The sequence below is a fragment of the Chenopodium album genome, chromosome 24 (genome assembly GCF_948465745.1).
Source record: "Chenopodium album chromosome 24, dcCheAlbu1.1, whole genome shotgun sequence".
Lineage (NCBI taxonomy): Eukaryota > Viridiplantae > Streptophyta > Magnoliopsida > Caryophyllales > Amaranthaceae > Chenopodium > Chenopodium album.
Genome location: NC_137857.1, coordinates 7,459,954 through 7,482,004, shown reverse-complemented (window position 1 = coordinate 7,482,004; position 22,051 = coordinate 7,459,954). Strand labels below are relative to the sequence as shown.

The 22,051-nt window shown below is 36.1% G+C and overlaps 2 protein-coding genes across 2 annotated transcripts; one reads left to right on the top strand and one right to left on the bottom strand.

Annotated features, from left to right (window-relative positions):
* Positions 1-5,205: 5,205 nt before the first annotated feature.
* On the bottom strand, positions 5,206-12,487 carry LOC145611759 (uncharacterized). The gene is made up of 7 exons (XM_081667119.1): positions 11,961-12,487; positions 8,865-8,958; positions 7,673-7,791; positions 7,475-7,582; positions 5,583-5,675; positions 5,442-5,496; positions 5,206-5,365 (listed from the first exon to the last, which is right to left on the bottom strand). The coding sequence occupies exons 1-6, from the start codon at positions 12,273-12,275 to the stop codon at positions 5,443-5,445; spliced, it is 783 nt and encodes a 260-aa protein (XP_081523245.1). The 5' UTR covers positions 12,276-12,487; the 3' UTR covers positions 5,206-5,365; position 5,442.
* A 452-nt stretch (positions 12,488-12,939) lies between these two features.
* Positions 12,940-20,666, top strand: LOC145611758 (DEAD-box ATP-dependent RNA helicase 17-like). Its single transcript, XM_081667118.1, has 10 exons — positions 12,940-13,249; positions 13,359-13,431; positions 13,543-13,652; positions 14,891-15,034; positions 16,391-16,499; positions 16,587-16,936; positions 17,017-17,090; positions 17,630-17,934; positions 18,290-18,536; positions 19,835-20,666. The coding sequence occupies exons 1-10, from the start codon at positions 12,973-12,975 to the stop codon at positions 20,135-20,137; spliced, it is 1,992 nt and encodes a 663-aa protein (XP_081523244.1). The 5' UTR covers positions 12,940-12,972; the 3' UTR covers positions 20,138-20,666.
* Positions 20,667-22,051: the final 1,385 nt, after the last annotated feature.

Below are 22,051 nucleotides of genomic sequence, written 5' to 3'. Positions count from 1 at the left end.
CATAATTAATTAAGAGTAATGTGTGTTGTTTTTATTTTAAGGTCATTATCACATATTGATTATGAGTTTATGACCATATTATAGATGTGGCCCTTGTGGGTATTTGTCAAAAGACTACTTTCACAAAATCTAAATTATTTGCTCAATCATATTATTTTCTCCATTATTACGCATAAGAAATATGCAAGTGAATTCTTTGTTCAATCACATTAATGTCACGCAAAACAATCAAATTATAACTTCCAATTAATTTTGATCGTGAGCAATATCAATTTAATTTGTTTAGCTAGCATGCTTTCATCCATTTTTTTTAATTATACTGATTATTTTATACTTCCTGTGTTTTTTTTTTAGTTGACACATTTCTATTATCACGCTTGCCAACGCATGCTTTTAACGATTAATATCTCTAATTATCAACATTGTAAAATTATAAAAAGTAGATATTAATAAAATATCATTGAAACGAATCAAACAAGATCCACATGAATATGTTTTATCGTATTTATGAACCTCAAAAGCGAGTCAAAGCATGTTGTGTGAATAGTGTAAAAGTCAAACGATGTTAACTAAAAAAACGGAGGAAGTATGATTTTAAATTTTAAATGTTGATAGACCCAAAAAAAACCCTAATAATCTATATCTATATCTATCTATCTATATCTATTATCTATCTATTATTATTATTATTATATATATTAAAATAACAACCACTGATGTCTTCACTGTCTATATGCCACTTTCTTATTTAATTTTTTCCCTCCAAAATGCAAGGATGATGTCATATTTTTTTTCTTTTTAAGCAACCCTATTTAACATGCTTTGAAAATTTCCTAATTGAATATGAAAATTATGCACTTGGGAATTCTATTTAATAAAAAATTAATTAGGAAAATGGAAGAAGTAGTTATTTTCTTTCAATATGTGTTAAAAGTCTATAATTCTATTCTTATTATAAAACCGTGCATCGCACGGGGTTAACCTAATTCTCTTTATTTAACATACAACATCACTGTAATTCTCGTATGTAGTAACACTCTATTACACTAAGGGTAGAGACTTCAAACAACGAAACGAACTAGTGGTAATATACAAATGATAAATCTGATATTCGGTCTAGGGTTTTGAAAAGAAAGATGAGTTATCTTCAGTCGTCTCAAACTCTTTAACACCTAATCAATCCTATTAACACATGCTTGTTTATGCGGTTCCACTCTCATGTTGATGGCCTTTGTATCCAGTATTACATAACAATTAGTGTTAAGATTAGGCAAGAGTAAATGCATATTTTGTTACCTTTTAAATTATATAGCTATTTTCATAACATCGCGCGTAATGTCATATGTGAGAGGATGTAAGACAATGTCTCACTCGATTGTTCAGTGATGCGCTCCTCCTTGTGGGTTAGGTTGATTTATGCAACATCTCATGAACCTGTCTAATTTATACCATACTGCTATTGTTATAAATAAGAATGAAACCATTTCTCTGATATATCAATGATAAACTTGTGACTTGTAGATTTATCATCATCACATTGACAAGTTCAATTAATTTACTTAAGGTGTGAATGATCCATCATTGTTGAAAATGTTCAATACACCTTGAGTTTGGGCTTCACTTGAATAAAGTTCAGTTAAGCGAGGAAGACCCAGGCAATCAGCCTGATTGATGAATTTTCGTCAATCAGTTGCTTTTGTGGGCCCCTCTTACCAAATAAATTAATTTTATATTATTGTTTGGTTTTGAAGATGTTAGTAAGTCTAATGTCTGTTTTGGTTTACAGATTTCTTTTATTTTTATTTTTAAAGCATCTTCTCCAATCTTCGACCGGGAACACCGCCGTCATAGTCACTATCACAGGGACCACCATCCGAAACTCATCACAGCCACCATAGCCACCACCATCTTTACGCCTTCCGTCGAACAAACCCATGAAGCCTTCCTCTTCGTCCTATTCTTCAGTTCTTGACGTTCTCCTATTCTTCCCGTCATCCTCTTCTTCTTCCCGTCGTCCTCCTTTTCTTTCCCAACAATGGCCACTCCGTGGCGAAACTAAAAGACACCCTACTTGAATTGAGTGTAAATTAGGGTCATATCAATCCTTTAAGGAAATACTTTCATTTGCGGCGACATTTTGAACTGCCATAGGTGGTGGTGCCATGAAGGAAGTAGAATCTGGGTTTGGGTTTCAGATTAGGGTTTCGAATTGGGGAAAGTGATGAAGTTCTCTAACTGATTCCTCGTGACAGAAGGTAACGACATTGAATAACAACGTTTGCACAAGCTGACTAAACTACCCTTACTAATATGAGTGAAAAGACGAAATTGACCCTTGATTTGCACAATTTGTAAATCAGCCTGATTGACTTATATTTCCTCCAGTTAAGCCAAAAATGCTGGTAAATTAAAACATAAATCTGAATTAAACAAAGAAAATTCAATGAAACTCCACTATTTGTTTTTGTTTATTCACCATCCTAAAAACGTGCGCAAAAGATGAATAACACTTTATTTTAAGGACATAATGAAATATTTTATTTGCGCAAAACTCAAATTCTTGCAAATTTACAATCGAAAGTTGGTATTGACATAAGATGATGAAGAACAGGACATATCGTTATGGGTTTGTGTTTTAAAATAATAGGTATATGAATAGATGGATTATACAGACAATACATGACTCTTGAAGATCCTAGGATATTCAAGGCTAGATTTGCACAAACTTTTTCAAAGAGCTCCCACTAGCTACATTGTGACAGTAATCATTTATATCATTAAAAAGATTGGTGGTAAAAAATGAATGCTATAGTATATGAGGTGAGACAAAGATCTGAGACATGCACAGTGTATGTCCATCAATGTTAATATATGGATGGTGTCAAAGGCAATCCTTAAACTCTTAAAGTTACGTACACTACATATGCTATAGTACATGCTTTTTTTGGCAAAGGTTTAACACTTTGTACATGTTATTTATCAATTACAAAAGGGGTGGTGGTAGGGGGGTTTGGAAGAGGTAGATGAAATGGAGGAAAAAAGAAGGGTGGTGGCAATGATGAGCCACAAGCAGTGGCAGCAGGGAGGGCCGTGGGAGGGAGAAAGTGGCAGCACTACAGCAACAACAGAAAAAGCTGAGGGGGGTTTTGCATTTGAATCTAGAGGTGATTTGTTTTATCTTTTTTGCTTGGTAATGAAATCAGGCCTAGGCATGGGTCATGGGACAGACCCTATCATCGTCATGGGACAGACCCTATCATTGAATGTGTCTTCAGCCGGTTAGGTACCTTCAGAATTGGGGTAGGGTAAGAGGATCCCACCCAGCAGCTTAATTTTACGGGCCATAACCACAGGATCACAAGGGGCAAGTTCTAACCGCTACACCAAGGCAAGCTCGCTTACACATTCATATTGGCTTTATTCGTTCGAATAACCATTTTACAGGCGCTATATGTTAATGTATAAGCAAGATTCAAATGCAACTCCTTTCGAACTACGTCCAAACAAAAAAATAACATTTAAACAAACATTACACATAAGAAATATATAAGCCACGTTGCCGTAGTGGTACTGGTTACTCAAAACAAAGGTGATGTCACACAAGCATCAATGCAATTCTGATGCATATCTATCACACAAGCATCAATGCAATTCTGATGCATATCATATAACATACTCTGTAGAGTCTGTACTACATACGAGCTGTGGACTGTTACCTTGCTTCATAACTTATCAGCCTTGACAATTAGTTTGCTCCTTCAATGATCTGGAATAAACCTATGATGTATGCTACCAACACAGTGTAATGTTCCACTGATGGCTTCTGCTCGTGACTGCACCGACCACGCTTCCTCTAAAGGCTTCAGCATACTCAGGTATTGCAGATGACTTCGAGCATCAGGCCTTTCACATATAACTAATATCACAGATATTCAGGTGGCTTCAAAGATAGAGTTTTGACAATTAAACATTTAGTTTTCAAAGGAAGATCAGTACCAACTCAGCCTAAAGAGCAGAGCTGTACTGCTTGTTTGAAAGTGGCTAATTTTCTTGGAAGCAATTCTACCAAAACCAGAGACACAGCTACCAATTAAATCCAGTTTCAGGGAATCAAGAACCAGATTGGAGCAGGTAAAGATAGACCACGGATTGGGAGAGATTGAAGTAGCAAATACATTATAGCAACAAGAGGCGAAAACCCAATGGTGAACTACTCTGTAATAGTTTGACTATTTAACCTCTCCTCTCTTGACTTCTTTGGCGAATTCCAACACACAACATAGCCCCTGTTCTATTTCCTTCGTGTTACATCTTCAACCTGCTTCTCAATTTCTCATCTCTCAAGATCCTTCTTTTCATTTGTCAGCAAAAAATACTAGATTTCCTCCTTTAGCCACTAGCAAGGATCAAAATCCGTTAAGCTTCCATTTGTTCTTGCTTACTAAACTAGGACTTTCAAATGTAAACTCTAATTAAATTTGAAAAGGTTGGGGCACTGTGCCAGTGCTGGTGCCTGTGTTATAGAGATGGATGACTGATGAGGTTGCTTTGGTATTGCAAAGAAAGAAATATGATTTCATTACTCAATAGGGAACAAATGATGAGTTCTATCCCCGGATTCAGAACCATAAACAATGTTCATAAATGGGTCCTGTCATGTCATAACAAGCCATAAGGCTGCCTGGTGAATCCGAGCATCACAGGTTCTCTATAAAGTTTTATTTTCCTAGTTTACAGAAATGCCCTTACAAAAGCATAGATGATCTTCAAACTTCCTACAACTGGTTATATTAAGCACTAGAATCAAAACTATATATATTCAGAAATGCTCTTACAAAAGCAGATAATCTTCGAACTTCCTATAACTGGTAAAATTAAGCACTAGAATTAAAACTAAATATATTCACCAGCAACTTTCTGTACTACCAATAGTTTTTTGAAGAATCTGTATTACCAATAGTTAGCAAAAGAGGAACCTTGGAGGATAGCTCTCTTTGTTTCTTGCAAGATTGTACATATCATTTTAGAATATTCTAGAGAATCAGGTATAGTCAATCAGTCAGAATAAACAGATAAAACAATCAGCAGGATGAGCATCACCCTGTTGCCTTTCTTCACCATCTTCACACCCCCACTCCGCCCCCGCCCCTCCCAAATTTTTTTTTTTTAAAAAAAATAATAATAAAAAATAAAAAATAAAATAAAAAAAAACAGAGACAAAGGTTGTATTTACACTCTATTTTGTACACAAGTTGCTCCCAACTTATGAAGAAGAAATCAGAAACCATTCTTCAGCAAGTACGTAGTCAATTTCCAGCAATGATAGCATTAAATTTAATATGGAAGACAAGTATGCCAAGGATCTCTGAAAACGAAAACACTTACTTCAGTTCAAGAACATAGTAGTACTCAGAGCTAGTTTGCAATTTAACTCGTTTTACCTCAATCTGAAGTTTCTGCTTGAGAATACTGCTGCTCGATCATAGTTTGAACTCTCTGACCAAACAACAAACAGAAACACCCAATAAAAACCATGCCAACAAGTGTAACTCAGAAACATAAAATGTCCTTGCATATCCTACCTTGATAGAAGTCCCAACCTCCTCTAGTTTTTGTAGAAGTCCCAGCTCATTAGGAGGAATAGCATCATGTTTAATAGATTGTGAAGGAGACATCTGCAACCAGATTCCAGATACAGAAATTTTAAACTTGAACACCCAAAGGGTAGGGGACTATAAGAAAACAGGGAAGCAGCTCAAAACCATTTTGAAGGTAAGATTTGCAGCTAAATTCAAAAAAAAAAAAAAAAAAAAAAAAAAAAAAAAAAAAAAAAAAAAAAAAAATTTATCTGATTTGATAAGGTTTGAAGATTAAGTAGCTGGGCAGGGAACATTATGAAGGGAAGCGTGTCTCCAATTTCCCACTCACTTGTTTTTCCACGGGGAAAAAATACTGATCTTCGCATAAGAAAGAAAAAAATAGGCCCCTGAAGGAAGAAAGAAAACAGAAATAGCTAGAAAATGAATGATACAGAGAGCAACCACATCCTATCTATCTATCTATTGATATAGCTATCTATCTATTGCTGTATAAACCTTATTGAGTAAACAAAGGTGAAGTCTAGACCAAAAACCTTTCTAGCCAACAAACAAAGAACCACTTGGTAGAGCCAGAAAACCCATGGTTGGGCTTGGTTATGTGCTTATGTTATACTTAAACTTGGATTTGGTACCAAGCTCGATTATGGATCCAAGAATTTAGTGAGGAAAATGTTTAACTTAAATGTACAAGGAGATTCACGAATGGGTTTAGAAGAGAGACATATTGACACATGACACTAAAACCTATAAACCAAAAAGAACATATTATTTCAAAACCTTAATCTGAAGTGGTGAACCCCTTCATCCCCAAGGGCTAGGTATAGCTAATCAAAAAGAAGAAACTAGAAAAATGAAACATTACACCACAGACTTTGGATAGATGGGCAATTATTAAGCTAGGGCTTAAAACAATCTAACAGTAAGAGACAAAAGCTTCACCTAATTTGACCTTTCCCTAATTTGAATAAAACAAAAATATTACTAGTAATAAAAGTATATACGGAGTAAGTTTCTATCATTTAATGTAGCAAGCTTGTCTTGAGGTTATCATGATAGCAACACCTGCCTCCTTTCTACAACTGCAAGACCAGGAATCCTAAATTCTCATACTACTTTCTCGTATATTGGCAGCTCAATTGTCAGATAGAATTTTGTCTAGGTACACTACGTCTTGGAAAGAATTTTCTTCCGCTAGCTAATAGGTGGCAAAAGGTGGTTTAGAATAGATCTGTCTTGTACGACTGACGTGTGGATATTAATACAGTCTATACAACAAGCCAAAATTCACAGTGCAAGCATTACAGGTCAAATTAATAGAGTATTTTTAGGATGATTTCATTAATTTGAAATTAAACTTCGGAAATGGTGGCTTAAATTGTTCACACCAAATTCTATAAGAGGTAGAACGTGAAAACTTTTGAGTTGGAAAGAGGATAGCATAGGGCAGTGTATGAAATTGGCCTTCTCCCTCGTTCTTCACCCCCAACCATTTCCCTTCAACTCTCTTTTCCCACACGTAAAGCCTTGAGGTCATGCCAACCCTTGCCAAAGCCAAATCAGGCCATGGTGAGAGCAAACTAAACCCAGCAGCCCCAACAGCACTTAGTAACAGAAGAAGAATGATTAAGGGCCAAGGATTAGAGGTTGGGAGTGAGTCTTGTTTTGAGATGGTAATTCTATCAGCTTAATAGCTAATTTTCTTGACAAGACACTCCTACATTAGAAAATGTTAGACAGCAAGTTTACCCAATGATTAATAACTTCATCTAAAGCAAGCCTAAAAGTTCATTATAATAATTATGCTATCTTTGGGTACAACAATGGAACACCGGATACTTAGCCAGCAAGCATAATTGACACATAATTTGGCATACCCCAAAAACTTGTGGATGGCCACCTATAAAAGTTTGAGGACCTTCAATTACAGGTACTTGTGTAGAGGAAGCCTCAGTCCTCACAATTGAGAGGTGAGTAAGAACAGCCTGGAAAAGAGATATTAATTAGACTACAGGGAAAAAAAAATTGTCGAGCTTCTTATTACCAAATGCAATCTTAATTAGAAAAACATTCACCTTTCGGAAGGCACTTGGATTTGTTATACCTTGAATTTGAAGATCATCACTAGGCGGTCTTCTCACACCAGCATTTTCAATTCGAACAGAGTGAACACCAAAAAAAGACTGCAAATACCCTGATAGCATCAAGCAAAATTTTAGATGAGACAAGACTGTATAAATGTAGAATTAATTAACTGAGCAAACCAATATGAATTTTTTAAGCTGGCCCATGGTTAACAGTAATTAATCCAAATTTTAGTCATATAAGCTAATTTTACAGGATATAATATACCTTTAAGGATAAAGGAAAATTTCTATGGGGTGATTTTTAGACCAGCGATGTTATATGGGTTGGAATGTTGGGCATCTATGAAGGATCATACGGGTTGGAGTATTAGCAGAGACGTGTATGTATGGATGTATGGGAAATCTTTAAGGGACAGAATCAGGAAAGAAGATGGTAGGTATGAGGAAAGTTGTAATTGCATGCATTGAGGATAAAATAGGGGAGAACCGATAATGTTGAAATGGACATATGAGGTGAAGACCAGAAGATGAGCCAATAAGGAAAGCAGAAAAATTGATTCATAGAAATCTTAAAATAAGCAAAGGAAGACCAAAGAGGGCTCGGATAGAGGGATAAACAAAATTGGCTTACAGGAGCATATAGCACATGCAGCGGCCATGGAAGAGGATCTTGGTTGACAGCAACAGGAGATAAATTTTTTGGTTCATGTTGCCAACCCAATCATTGAAATTAAGACTAATCTATTAAAAAGCTTGTTCATACTTCATTCAACTTGAGTAGGATTTTACTGGCACTAATTCACCCAAAAACTGGTACATCAAAATGATCTCAAATAACCTTTCCCAATACTCATAATACAGAGCAGGTATATGTCTTAGATCAATCAATGCCTCTTGCCCCTCTCATCCAATCTCTCGAGCTTAATAGAATGAGTCATCCTCGCAAGTAAAAATTCAGCATGCAATTCTCTTTGCTTTTTTTTTTTAACCTAGACACCTCCCCTTTCTTAATCTAATATTTAGACATGGCCTGAAAATTAAACGTGTCATATAAAATACAAATTAAGAACACCTCATCTTCCTATAAAGAAGAAAAAACAACAATTGCATATCTAATAGAGGGTGAGTAGTGCCATGACTGCCATCAATATAATCAAAAATCAACTAGAAGTACTTGTACCTTGCTCAATTACAATATCTGCTACCGAGGGCAACAGCACATATTTTTCCTTTTGTAAAACACCAAAACAAGGAAACGCTACTGGCCTTGTGACCTGCACTACAAGAATGAAATATATCAACATGGTCTTTAGAATGTGAGATGTGACCTCTAATTTATACTAAATTGAATGTTATCCAACTGATAGCTATGGTTAAACTGATTATAAATTTCTAATCTGACTCTTCACTGCAAATATCAATAGTAGAAATTTATTATTGAATTCAGCACTCTACTTCTAACATACTTCTCGCAGACTTTATGCCCAGAAGGCTAGTTTACTTTAAGCCATGCCAAAACATAGAATGACAAAAAAAAAAAAAAAAAAAAAAAAAAGTTGGAGGAACAGGAGACTATTTTATTGCAATCAGACAAAAATTACAAAGCCTTCTATAACAAACAGGGGAACTAAAGGAAACAAGACCTCACCGGAACCAGAAAATCATGGAGGTAGTGCCAACCTAGTGTAAATAATTGAAAAATAATTTATATATTTTTTAAAAAAAAGAAGAAGATACAGGTTTTAAGATTATTAGTAGTTCATAGACAACAACAATTACAATAAGTGTTAAATACTCTTTCCTTCCTCAAATAGTTGCCTTGTATACTATTTTGGACAGTTCCTATATAATAATCCCGTTACCCTAATTGGAATTTCTACCTTAACAATCCATGAGAACAATAATTGAGGACAAAGAGAGTGTTGTACTTGTATAAATAGAGAGGGAGGGAGAGGGGGGGGGGGGGGGGGGGACACACACACACTCACATTAGTTATTCAAATGACAGCCCAAGACACAACACTCTTTTCTTCACAATTTGAGCATGATATAAGACTCCAAAAGTCCTAATCGTAGCCAGCAATTAAGATCTCTCTACTTTCTCATCAAATCTCTCCTTGCTTCTATTTCAAATACACATCTACAACACTGCCAAATACTTCATGATATTACTAATTTTCCTACTACATGCTCTATATACCGCCTTCTTGCAAACTAATCTTATAGCAGGGTGATATACTTCAGCCTACAACCATAAGACATCTGGAAGGGGTACCCCTGCCTACCTTTCTTGCAATCAATCAATCAAAGCCTTAATCCCATAAGTGGGGTCGGCTAACATGAACCAAATTTGATTATTACGTGTAGTCATCGACATAAATCTTCCTCCTCCATCTCTTACAATCCAATGCTTCATCCTCATGCAAATCCATATACCTCATATCCTTCCTAGCTCCTTCCAACCAAGTCATTTTCGGTCTCCCTCTCCCTCGTTTAAGCCCTACATGGTTCCACTCTTCGGACCGGTGCACCCTCGGGTCTCCGTCTTACAAGCCCAAACCAGCGCAGGCGGTTTTCTCTTAGTTTATCTGCAATGCCTGCCACACCTACTTTCTTGCGAATAACCTCATTTCCGATTCTATCTCTTAGAGTGTTCCCACCCATCCATCTCAACATACGCATTTCCGTAACCTCCATCTTTTTAATGTGCTCCTTCTTAGAAACCCAACATTCTGTACCATAGAGCAACACTGGTCTTATGGCAGTCCTATAAAATTTCCCCTTCAACTGTAAAGGAATGCTTCAGTCACATAACACTCCCGTGGCCGCTCTCCATTTAAGCCACCCCGACTTAATCCTGCCTACCTTTCTTGCCATCTCAATAAATTTTTTATTTTTTTATCAGCAACATCACTTTGATGTAATTGGATGTAATTGTATTGAACGACGAGCTTCCATTGAATACTTTCCTTTTAACCAAGGAGGGTTTGTATGTGAACTCAAGAAATAGCCACTTAGGCTTTAAAAGCCTTCTGAAAATGACATAAAACCCACAGTGGTATTTCCTATGTGCTTGATGTGAACCCATAAACTTCACTCCAACAACATCATATAGAGAAGGATTCTTAATAGCCTACATAATATCAAAAGAAGAAGAAAATAATCTAGCATCCTTATCAATGTATAAAAAAGCTCAAGGCACGCTGAAGCGATAAGGGTTATGCGCGCCTTAGTGCACCTCTTTGAAGTGAGGCACATTGTACAAACAATTAGAAAAAAATTGGTAGAAAGTTGCTTCATGTGCGCCTAATTAAAAACGCCTCACCCGGGCCAAAAAAAAAAAAACGCTTAACCCCTATTGCCTTGAACCTCAGCGCGCTTTTTCAAACATTGATCCTTATAAATAAAACTCAAACATATTTGTTTCTCAGTCTTAATAAATTATCATTCTATGATTAACCAATTTTTCATATAAATTGGAGGAAAAAATACACCTAATCCCACACAACAATTTACCTAGGTAAAATAGAATAGAACCCTATCATTATCTCCAAACTAGTAAACCAAACTAACCCTTAGAAGCCACTTAAGCGGCTGAGCTTAAGTTTTAACTCTCGCCAAGCAACAAATTTCTCAAAATAACATGAGTAACAAGTACAATTCCGCATCTAAGTATCACATCCATCCATGAACTTGCAACAATCTCTAATTTTCTGAACAACAACAAAATTGCGTACATTCTTACCTCAATGCACTATCCTGCAAATGAAGTGATTAAAAAGCTTTGTTACACGTTAACAATGGTTCTCAAACGATTATCTGAATTCTAAATCAAAAGTGATATCAACAGTCAACTAGCTTAACTCATACATCTAATCGAATTCCATATACATCAGTAACATCACTACTCTAAGCGACTCCCAATATCCTGAAAATTCTGAAAATCATAAGCAATAAACAAATAAAGTAACATACTTTACAAACAATAGCATCAGGGTATTTCATCAGGGTAAAATCTTAATCGAAAGAGAATGCCAACTAGCTTAACTCGTATAATCTAATCAAATCCCGTCTACATCACTACCCTTGCAATCACAATATCCCGAAAAACATAATGAATAAGGCAAATTAAATGACTTACTTTACAAACAATATATTACAATAGGGTACAATCTTAATTAACTCGTAAAATTAATCGAATTTCATCTACATCACTGCCTTTGCGACTCTCAATTTCCCGAAAAACACAAGTAAGAAAACAAATTAAGCGACTTACTTTATAAACAATAGCATCAGGGGTGACATAAAGTTTCCTCGACCGAATATCTTTGCGCAAAATAAATCTTCGAACAGGAACATACAACAACATCAACAACCCAATTCCCCAAGCTAAAATCAACACCAAAGAATACAAAATCCATTGAGCTGTTTGATACTTGACGAAATTCTCCTCCATTTCATCAAACGACGCCGTGTAAATCACCGTTGATTCGTCTTCTTCCTCCGTAAAATCGCCATTTTCGGTAGCTTCTGAAGATAGTAATTCCTTCTCCAAGCTCTCGATTTCCACTACTTCGTCTCTGGTTTCCATGATTTGGGAAGGGGAATTTGGGGATAAACCCTAGGTGAGAGAAAATTGGCGCAAAAATTGAAGGTGAATTGGAGTTGAAAGATGATGAGTTTATGGAATTGTAGAGAGAAGATTGTAGAATGTGGGATATTGAAAAGTGAGAACTGAGAAGTGTCATGCATTCAAATCGGTTTTAAGAAAATGTAAAGAAAATATTGATGATAAATTAATACTAATAACATCAAGGGTGTTTGGTAAGTGGGATTAAAAAGGTGGGAATGGGAATATATGTACCAACATGACTAATTTCCTTGTTTTAAGGGAATGGGAAATAAAATCCCAATGAATTCCCACATTCTTATTACCTATTATTGATAATAGGGAAAGGGAATTGAGAAAGCCGGGACGATTGTTAGCTTTTGTCGTATAAAATACGGAATATAGAGCTATGTTGCCTTTGTACTTTGGCTTAGCTACAACATATTGTAGTTCCACAACGGCTAGCATGTACTTATTAAGGAAAAGCGCTCGACTAATTTCAGCTTTTCCAAAAAAAAGGAAATCAAAAACCCCCATTGAGTGTTGACCCAATACTCCCCTAGTTTGAGTTAAACCCCCCCAGAAAGCCATAACGATAAACCCTTTTCCTCTTTACTGCATACACTCAAATACGAGAACTCAATTTCAGCCCCCACTCAGAAACCTCTAAAACACAAAAATGAAGATTACCCAGAAAACTCCCAAACAACAACAACCTAGAACCACAACAATGAAGATGAAGATCACCCAGAAAACTCCCAAGCAACAACAACCTAAAACCACACCAATGAAGATTACCCAGAAAATTTCGAAGCAACAGCAACCTAGAACCACAAAAATGGAGATCACCCAGAAAACCCCGAAGCAACAACAGTCTAATACCAATGACGAAATCTTCGCATCATGTTCATTCTCCAGCCTTGGTCTCCAATCTTCCTTATGCGACCAACTCCAAGGTTTTATGTTTCTTTTCTATCTCCTCATATTTTCAATTTCAATTTCAATTTGCAATTTCTTAATTTTTAGCATTGTTGATTAATTATTGTTAATTTTTCATTGAGATAGAGAGATTGGGGTTCGAAAAACCTACTCAAGTTCAAGCTAAAGCAATTCCTGTTATATTATCTGGCCGCCATGTGTATGTTTTTTTAAGTGAATTCCCCAATTTGAATGAAGTTTTTTTTTAGGTTTTGATGAATTGTGTTTTGTTTGTTTATTGATTTTATATAATGGGTATGATTGTTTATAGACTTGTTAATGCGGCAACTGGAACGGGTAAAACTATTGCGTATTTGGCTCCAATTATTCATCACTTGCAGGCGTACCAGCCTCGAATTCAGAGGGCTGATGGTACTTTTGGTAAGTATTCCTGTTGTTAATTTTCTGAATTTTTGTTTAATAAAGCTAATTGCTTGTTATAGTTGTGTTTGTGTAAGAATTGAGAGTTGTGATTTTATTTATAATTAGTTGATTTTGTTCTAAAGCGTGGAATTTGACATTTCTAGTTTTGATTGAACAAAACTATATTAGGATTTTATCGTGTTGTAATTCGACTGCTGTTCCAATATTGGTGGGTTTGGGAAGGTCAGAAGGTGTAAACGGCACTACCTGTTAATTATTCAAACTTAGTAAAGATGGTTAAGAAGTTGCAGTTTATACAGCGAGTTGTCACTGTCCGAATTGATTGTGGTGCAATTTGTTGATAAAAATTGGAGTGTATCTGTACTCTACACAGTCTGAATTATAATTTGGAGGATGGGATAAAGGCAATGGGAAAGTGGGAGTATCTGATCATCAAAGTGTCAAGCATGTTAGGGATCGTAATTTTCAGATGCAAGGGCATTTTGCTTAAATTGGACATGGGTGCATGCCATGGCATCCATTAAGCATCTCTCTGATTTCAAAAGACTGCATGCACTTTTCGTTACCGTCACATATACAAACATCTGAGGTTGACTCGGTTGCAAGTTCTTATCAAATTATTTCAAGCCCTTCTATGAGGATACTCATCACAATTCTCTCATCTCTTTCCTTCACATTTTGTGCTTTTTTATTACAAATTTGTTGCTCAAAATAATTGAAGTGTCGGGTGAATTTTGTAAGTGTTGGGTAAGAATTCCATGCCCTTGTCAGAGTGTGAAGTGTTTGACATGGGTATATATATTTTATTTGAAACCAAGGATTAGTGTGAAGTGTTTGACATGGATATATGTATGTGCCTTTTTCAATGAACAATGAAGGAAATGCATCCTTTTTTTTTTTTTTAATTTTATTTATTTTTATGTTTCCTTTTGATTTTTTCTCCTCCAATCATGCACAGGGTTAAGTGAGGCTTTTTTCTTTTGATCAAGGGGATGGGGTTGGGTAGAAAAATTCCCAATTTGCGCCTCTTGTTGCCACATGACTGAATTGTGAGTGTAGTACTATTGCCAAGACAATCAATTGGTACAGAGCTCTATTCAACTGTTGCTGGTAGTGATAATTGTATATCCCTACTCTACCAGATGATGCATGCTCCAGCACTATTAACATACTGTGCAGATGTATTTATTTTCGAATTGACGAATTCATAAATATAGCTAATAATGTGGCAACAGCGTTGGTACTTGTACCGACGCATGAGTTATGTACACAGGTTTATGAAAGTCTACAAAAGCTTCTGCACCGATTTCATTGGATCGTTCCAGGATACCTAATGGGAGGTGAAAATAGGTCAAAGGAAAAGGCGAGGTTGCGAAAAGGTGAGAACTAAGCTTCTCATATGCTGTGATTGTGATAATTAGATCATATATGTTGCTTATTTTGCATGGCTATATGACTCTGAGAAAACAAGGGGCAGTATGAGATAATCAATTTATTTACTTACCTTCCTGCAGCTGGTCTAGTATTTCCATGTTCTGTTGCTATTCAGTAGGCTACACTGCTACAGTGGACGGGATGGATGGGGATTACAAATTGTTTTGCTACTGTATCTGAATGGCATTGTTTGTGGCAATAAGATCCAGATTCTGTATATCCAAATGTGTCATAAAAAATGTAAAACATAGAATACCAAGTACTATTTCATATTCTTTTTAAATTGAATTCACTCCTCCCAATTTGATTTGAAGAAAGTCTTCAACTCTTCTGTATTTCGCTATTCCTTGAGTTAAGATTAAGCTCCAGACCACCACTGTCAAGGGGTAACCCTGACATAAACAGAGGTTATATTTGTAGTCTGTTCTTAAGACGTTCGAGGACTTTTATGCCGTAATTGCACCCTGTTTCTTGAGATGACCAAGGACTTTTAAACAGTGTTTGAAAAAGCGAGCCTAGGCGCTGAGGCGCAAGGCGATCATGGGTGAGCGCTTAATTTGTTTTGGACGAGGCGTTTTGGGTTAGGCGCACCAAAAGCGCATGAGGCGCACTTGAAGCAAACTTTAGCCAACAATTTTTAACTGCCCATATACTGCGCCTCACTTCAAAGAGGCAAACTGAAACGCAGCAGATTTCCCCTCGCTTCAGTGCGCCTTGGGCTTTTCTATATATAGCTTTTAAGCTGTAATTATACCACCCCGTCCTAGAGAGCCATATTGAGGATGTGAGACGACTAATTGGTGGTGTACCCCTTGTATCCGTGCGTCGTAGAAAGAACATATATCTTTTTAATAAAAATTTAATTTAATTTAATTTTGTATTATTTATTTCTAAATAAGCAATCTCACAAAGCTGGATATAATCGAGTCTGGCATCGACTTGTTCAGATTTAAACTATAATTTGAGCATGAACTCAGCTCTGTAACAAGTGAACAAGCTCGAATTGAATTTTGACCTAGCCAATTCCATACTATTCACAAGCCATTTTGTCCGTCCACCCTAGCAGTTACTTTCTTCAATTAGTGTTTGTTGATGACTTTATATAATGGCTGATATATTTTTTTGGCACAAGTGCACCGCTAAGCCACCATAATTGATCAACAATGTCCTTGAGTCGCTTTTTTCTTGCATATGAAATGCTGATTGACTTTTAATTATGTTCTTTCTGCATACCTATGAATGTTTGATTGTGATGTAATTTTTTTTATTATTATTTTTAATTTCATGTCTGGGGGTTACAGGTATATCTATACTTGTTGCAACTCCTGGCCGCCTTTTGGATCACTTAAAGAACACGTCATCGTTCTTGTATTCTAATTTGCGCTGGTTAATTTTTGATGAAGCGGATAGGTAATTATGGAGTTCTCTTTGATTACTCATAACATGCAATACTCTGTCATGTTCTTTACCTCATGTCTGACTACACTGTTTATTCAGGATACTAGAAATGGGGTTTGGTAAAGAAATTGAAGAAATACTTGATCATCTTGGCTCAAGGCAAAGCAGGTCTAATGATAAAGAAAGTGGGAACTCTCGAAAATTTGAGTTTCAAAGGCAGAATTTGCTCTTATCAGCTACTTTAAATGACAAGGTCAATCATCTTGCCAATATTAGTTTAGAAAATCCAGTTATGATTGGTCTTGATGAAAGGGAGCTCCATCAAAGTTCGTCTTCCAAGCATTTGGGGTCTTTAGGATCTGAGGATGAAGCAGAACACAGTGAGAAAGTTAAAGACTTCAATGAAGATTATAACCTCCCTTCTCAACTAATGCAGAAATATGTCAAAGGTACTTGTGAATCCAAGGTTAATTTTTGTGCTAACCGGTCTCAAACACAAAAAAATCAAGTGACCCTTGTTTTTCCTCAGTGCCATGTGGTTCACGGCTTGCAGTTCTTCTTTCTATTCTCAAGAATCTTATTGAAGGGCAAGCTACCCAAAAGGTTGGGTTTTATTGTATCTTTGCTACTGATTTCCTTGTAGTTCTAGACTTGGGATTTGATCTATTTCATGCCCTTCGTAAATTATACTGCCTACATTTTTTATGTATTCAGTTTTCTTCTCTTTTCATTGTTTATCTTGAATTACTCTTTTAATTTGGAAATGTCGAATCTCCCTTCAATCCTCAAAACACGTTGGAAAGAGAGTAGAACAAAGGCATGCAAATACCTAAGGAATTCTTTGTCTGTTTTGGAACTTTTACACTTTACTGTTGAGGTATCTTAAATGAGTTTAAGTGAAGAAAAAGTGAAAAACTATCCCAATTTGCTGTTTAACTGTTTAATTATCAATGTACTGAATAAAATTCCCATTTAGTGTCCGTCTATATTGCCTTGTAAATTTCCATTCAAGTGGCTTACTTACCGGGCTATCTCTGTATCAGACTTGTTTTTTCCCCCACTTATTATTTAATTATAATTTGCGATATGCATCTTAAATCCTATTTTACTAACTGCTTATTAATTTTGCTATAAAAATGGAGGTTGTTGTCTTCTTCTCGACTTGTGATGCTGTGGACTTCCACTACGAACTTTTTAAGGAGTTCCAATGGCCGCCTAATGTTGCAAAAGAAACCAAAGAGAAGAGGCTATTTTTGAACTGGGAGATTTTCCACTTACATGGGAACATGGAGAACAACGAGCGAAAAACTACAGTTTCTTCCTTTAAAGCAAAAAAATCTGCTCTGCTCTTATGTAGTGATGTTATTGCTCGTGGATTGGACGTCCCTGAAATTACATGTATTATACAATATGATCCTCCTGGAGAGGCCACTGAATATGTTCATAGGTATGTAATCTATGCATTGTATGCTTGTTTATATTCCACTTTTTTTTAACAAAAGGCATCTCTCTGTGGCTATTCTCACATGCTCTTTTTCTGCATCTTGTCATGCAGTATAGTGCTTACAAATCTTCTTTTACTTCGAAGCATTGTATGTCCTTGCTTTGCATCTAATCTTGTATGTAAATACAGTTTATTGTTCGTGGTCTAGTTGTGTGTGTTCTATTGTATCTCTATTCTTTATTTGATTCAATTGTATCTTCTCTGCTGATTGTTAGTGTGTTGGTTCTGTATACCAATGTGTTTAATGTTGAAAATGACTGAGCTTCTCATAACGGCTCTTGATTTTTCAAAAACTCAGGGTTGGTAGAACAGCTCGTTTGGGCCAGAAGGGAGATTCTTTATTATTTCTGCAGCCTATTGAATATGACTATTTGCAAGAGTTGGAAAAACATGGTGCCTTATTAACAGAGTATCCACTTCAAAAGGTATTGGATAGCTTCCCATTGTACGGTCAGAAGCACTTCTCAAGGAAGTTTGTTTCAATTGAGATGCATCCCTGGTTAATAGGTCTACAGAAGGCTCTTGAGGGATGTATTGCCTCTCAGGTATTTTGTTTACTGTCCTTGTTCTTAGCTTTGATAGTTCATGCTCCACTCCAATTATGATCCAGTAAAATTTATGTATGAATGTGTTACTTATTCCTAATTATTGTATGTCCAAGTACAAGTTTAACTGATTGATGACTCATTATGCTTTTTTGGGGAAAAAGTTATTGTAGAATCATCATCCAGGTCTCTTGACGTGTGCCGAAATTACCCCTTGAACCTTTGTGCTGTTTTTTTCCCAATACACTATACTCGTTGAATTATTATGGTTTATGCATTCTATCACCAAGATCAGGACTGCCTCCTATCACATACCAAATTGTATTTAAAGATGGTGTGGTAGCATTATAATATTCGGTGTGGTATGCTTTTGGCCATTATAGTCACTTTGTATTTTGTTATGTCATGTGATCATTACTAGTATAATAACTATGATTCAGATAAGTCTTACCGAGATTGGACTAACTTTTCTTGCCCTTGTGCACAGGCTTAGGACAAGACCTCAACAAAGTAAATAATCAGATACTCTTTGGTTTAGGTTTCCTTCCCATCCTCAAAATCTAGTCAACAAAAAGATTAGGGCATAGCATACCCAACCAGTTATTTACTCACTTACACAGGAAAGATCTGAAAGTCTGATCCTAGATCCGCTGATGCAAATTTTGACAACCTTGGCTGCGTAGCATATATTGTTTATTGATAATAATTGCAAAGACATTTCAAGTGGTTGAGAACTATCATATATAACCTCAAAAGCCTAGACCATAGCAGATTGGGTCATAAACATGTAATCAGCCCAATTAGTTTTCAATGAAATGTTCCATGCCAATGCGTCTTTTAACACAAAGTAGTGTGTGTTTTTGGTTCTTCCACTTCGTTGTTTTTTTATTAGCATTCACTGTTTTAGATTCTCATTGCCTTTTATCACTACATTCACACTGCTATTTAATGGTAATGAAAATGAATTTTAGATAAATTATCTATTTGGTGGTGGATATGTGTATTCACAGACATACAATTAAATTGGAAAATCTCTTAATGAATTGTGTACAAACTTGTTACTGTTTCCTTATCCATGACATTGCGTTAAACAAGCCGTTAGATGTGTTTCTTCCAAAATTTCCTATCATACTTCCTCTGTTTATCTGGTATTTCATCTGTACAGCTTGCCTGACCCCACCCTCCCCCCCTTCCTGAAACGAAGAAAAAAAGTGTTTTATTTCAGTCCAATAGTCTTCTGCAAGTTGTTATGCTCAGTTTTGTTCCTTGGACTGATGTATCCTTAACACTCATGTCAGTCAAAGTTGAAGACAATGGCTCAGGATGCATTTGTTTCTTGGATCCGAGGATACACAACCCGTAGAGGAGAGCTAAGAAAGATATTTGTGAGGCAGAAACTCCATCTTGGTCATGTTGCTAAAAGTTTTGCTTTGAAAGATCAGCCCTCTTTGGTAGGGAAGTCGGTACACAATCAGATAAAAAAGAGGAAGAAGGGTGAGCTGATAAAAAAGATGAAGAAAGATCAGATAAAAAAGAGGAAGAAGATTGAGGAGAAGCTGACAGGACAGAGGAAGAAGAGGAGGGTCGCTGTTAATACATAAATGTCGAGTGAAAGGACGTAAGGTAGCAAATCTTCTTCATCTTTCTGTTGACAACTCTGCATATAATGCAAATACATGAAGACAATTATGGGGCATGTGATATGTTTGGTGATTTGGTCAAGACCCACCCCAAGTGGTAAGAGGTCCGTTTTCATTTAACTTATCCTTCCCAATTTAAAGCTTCTTGGTTGGCTTCGAAAATGATTGTCCCAAGTTCCAAAAGATACTTTCAACCCATTTATCCCCCTCGGCATCTTCCTTGAAGTTTTTGTCCTTTGATGGATCTATCTGGTAACTCACCCGTCACTTGACCAAAAAAAGCCACTTACGGTATTTTGTGGCTCTCCGGGGTTTGGTAACCCTTCCTCATCCTTTCGACATTGATTTATCACTTGCAGTTAATCTAAAAGTTTATAGCATTAGTCATATGATTGTAATTCATCTAATTTTGTTTCGGAAAGTGAAAAGGACTACACATACTCAGGGGAAAAGTCTAAACATCTATTTATTATTTCGCTTATCTTCCTAATGGTGTGTTTAATTTTATTGAACCCTGCATATTTTTTTCTGGAGCTTTCATTGTCTTTCATTATTGGTAACAAGATCTGAGATTGGAACCCTACTTCCCAGGGTTTTGGTCCACTTCTTAAAAGGGTAACAGAAAAATAGGAAATGTGGTCACAAATTGTATCACATACTAAATGATTGTGTGGAATGTTTCTTCCAATTTTATTTTACTACATATGTTGACAGTCTTTATGATCATCTAATCATTTAATTTAATACTATACTTAAATTTTATCATAGGAAAGTACTATATTTGTTTTAATAGGTGTGTTACCATTAAAGTCCATAATTACCTTTTTTTCATGGTGAAAACATTACTAAGTTGATGTAATTTACTTGGGTTGGATTGAATGACAGTAGGGTAATCAAGAACTTTGAAGTTGGCTGGGTTTAGCCAAAAGCTGTCACCACCATTTGCCCATTTGGTTATTCAGGATTAATCTTAAGCTTGTGGCTTCCTTTACATAAATCTGAAGTATTCCCCAGATTTTAAAGTTCGATTTTAAAGTCACCCCCACAGCGCCGATACCCACTCCCCTACTATACGCCGCTCCCGCCGTCGTCCGACCCCCTAAACCACTATAGACTCACCACGAAACCCACAAAAATCGTTAAGAAAAACCCTTTCCCACCGCTTATACCGCCCAACGCCACTCCCCTAATCCTCGAAATCCCTGTTCGCTAGCGTTCCGAGGATAGTCAAGGTGGAATTCGGGGGGTTTTCCGTCGGGCGAGGTTTTTAAGGGATTTCAGGGGGAGGTTTTTTCAAGGGATTTCGAGGGAGGTTTTGTAAGGGATTTCGTGGGTTTTGGTATTTGGGACGACGACGGGTGGTAGGGACCATTGAAAGTAAATTGAGATTAAAGTTGGGATTATTAAAAAATAATCAAAAGTTGGGATTATTTTGGGTGAATCGAGCAAAGTTGGGATGATTCCTGTCAATTTTTCCAAAATATTTTACGCAGCAATATATGTTATTTATATATTGAAATATCCAACGCCCCGGGGGCGTTCTTTAGCAAGATCTTTGATAAAAAAATATAGTCTAAAGTAATTATATGAATAATGAATATATTTTATTTTACTTTTGAAATTTCTATTATATTGTACTAATTCGTGTAGGCTATTACAAGTTTACAACAATTGAAGCTGAAATCTAAAGATGAGATAAATATATATAAAAATATGACATAATTTTATTTAATTTTCTATTAGTTTATATACATTCATTTTTAAGGGCATAATGTAATTGAATTATTATATTTATTCAAACACAAATACTTCGTATATAATAAGAAAAGATGAATACCTTGGTTCACAAACATACCTATTTCTATACGTCTATGA

Excerpts from the sequence above, each read along its gene's own strand:
- LOC145611759 (XM_081667119.1), bottom strand. The coding sequence starts at position 12,275 with ATGGAAACCAGAGACGAAGTAGTGGAAATCGAGAGCTTGGAGAAGGAA. Across the intron at positions 8,959-11,960 it reads CTGATGCTATTGTTTATAAA|GTCACAAGGCCAGTAGCGTT; the intron begins GTAAGTCGCTTA and ends CTTGTAGTGCAG. Across the intron at positions 7,583-7,672 it reads ATCCAAGTGCCTTCCGAAAG|GCTGTTCTTACTCACCTCTC; the intron begins GTGAATGTTTTT and ends TCTCTTTTCCAG.
- LOC145611758 (XM_081667118.1), top strand. The coding sequence starts at position 12,973 with ATGAAGATTACCCAGAAAACTCCCAAACAACAACAACCTAGAACCACA. Across the intron at positions 15,035-16,390 it reads AAAGGCGAGGTTGCGAAAAG|GTATATCTATACTTGTTGCA; the intron begins GTGAGAACTAAG and ends TGGGGGTTACAG. Across the intron at positions 16,500-16,586 it reads ATTTTTGATGAAGCGGATAG|GATACTAGAAATGGGGTTTG; the intron begins GTAATTATGGAG and ends CTGTTTATTCAG.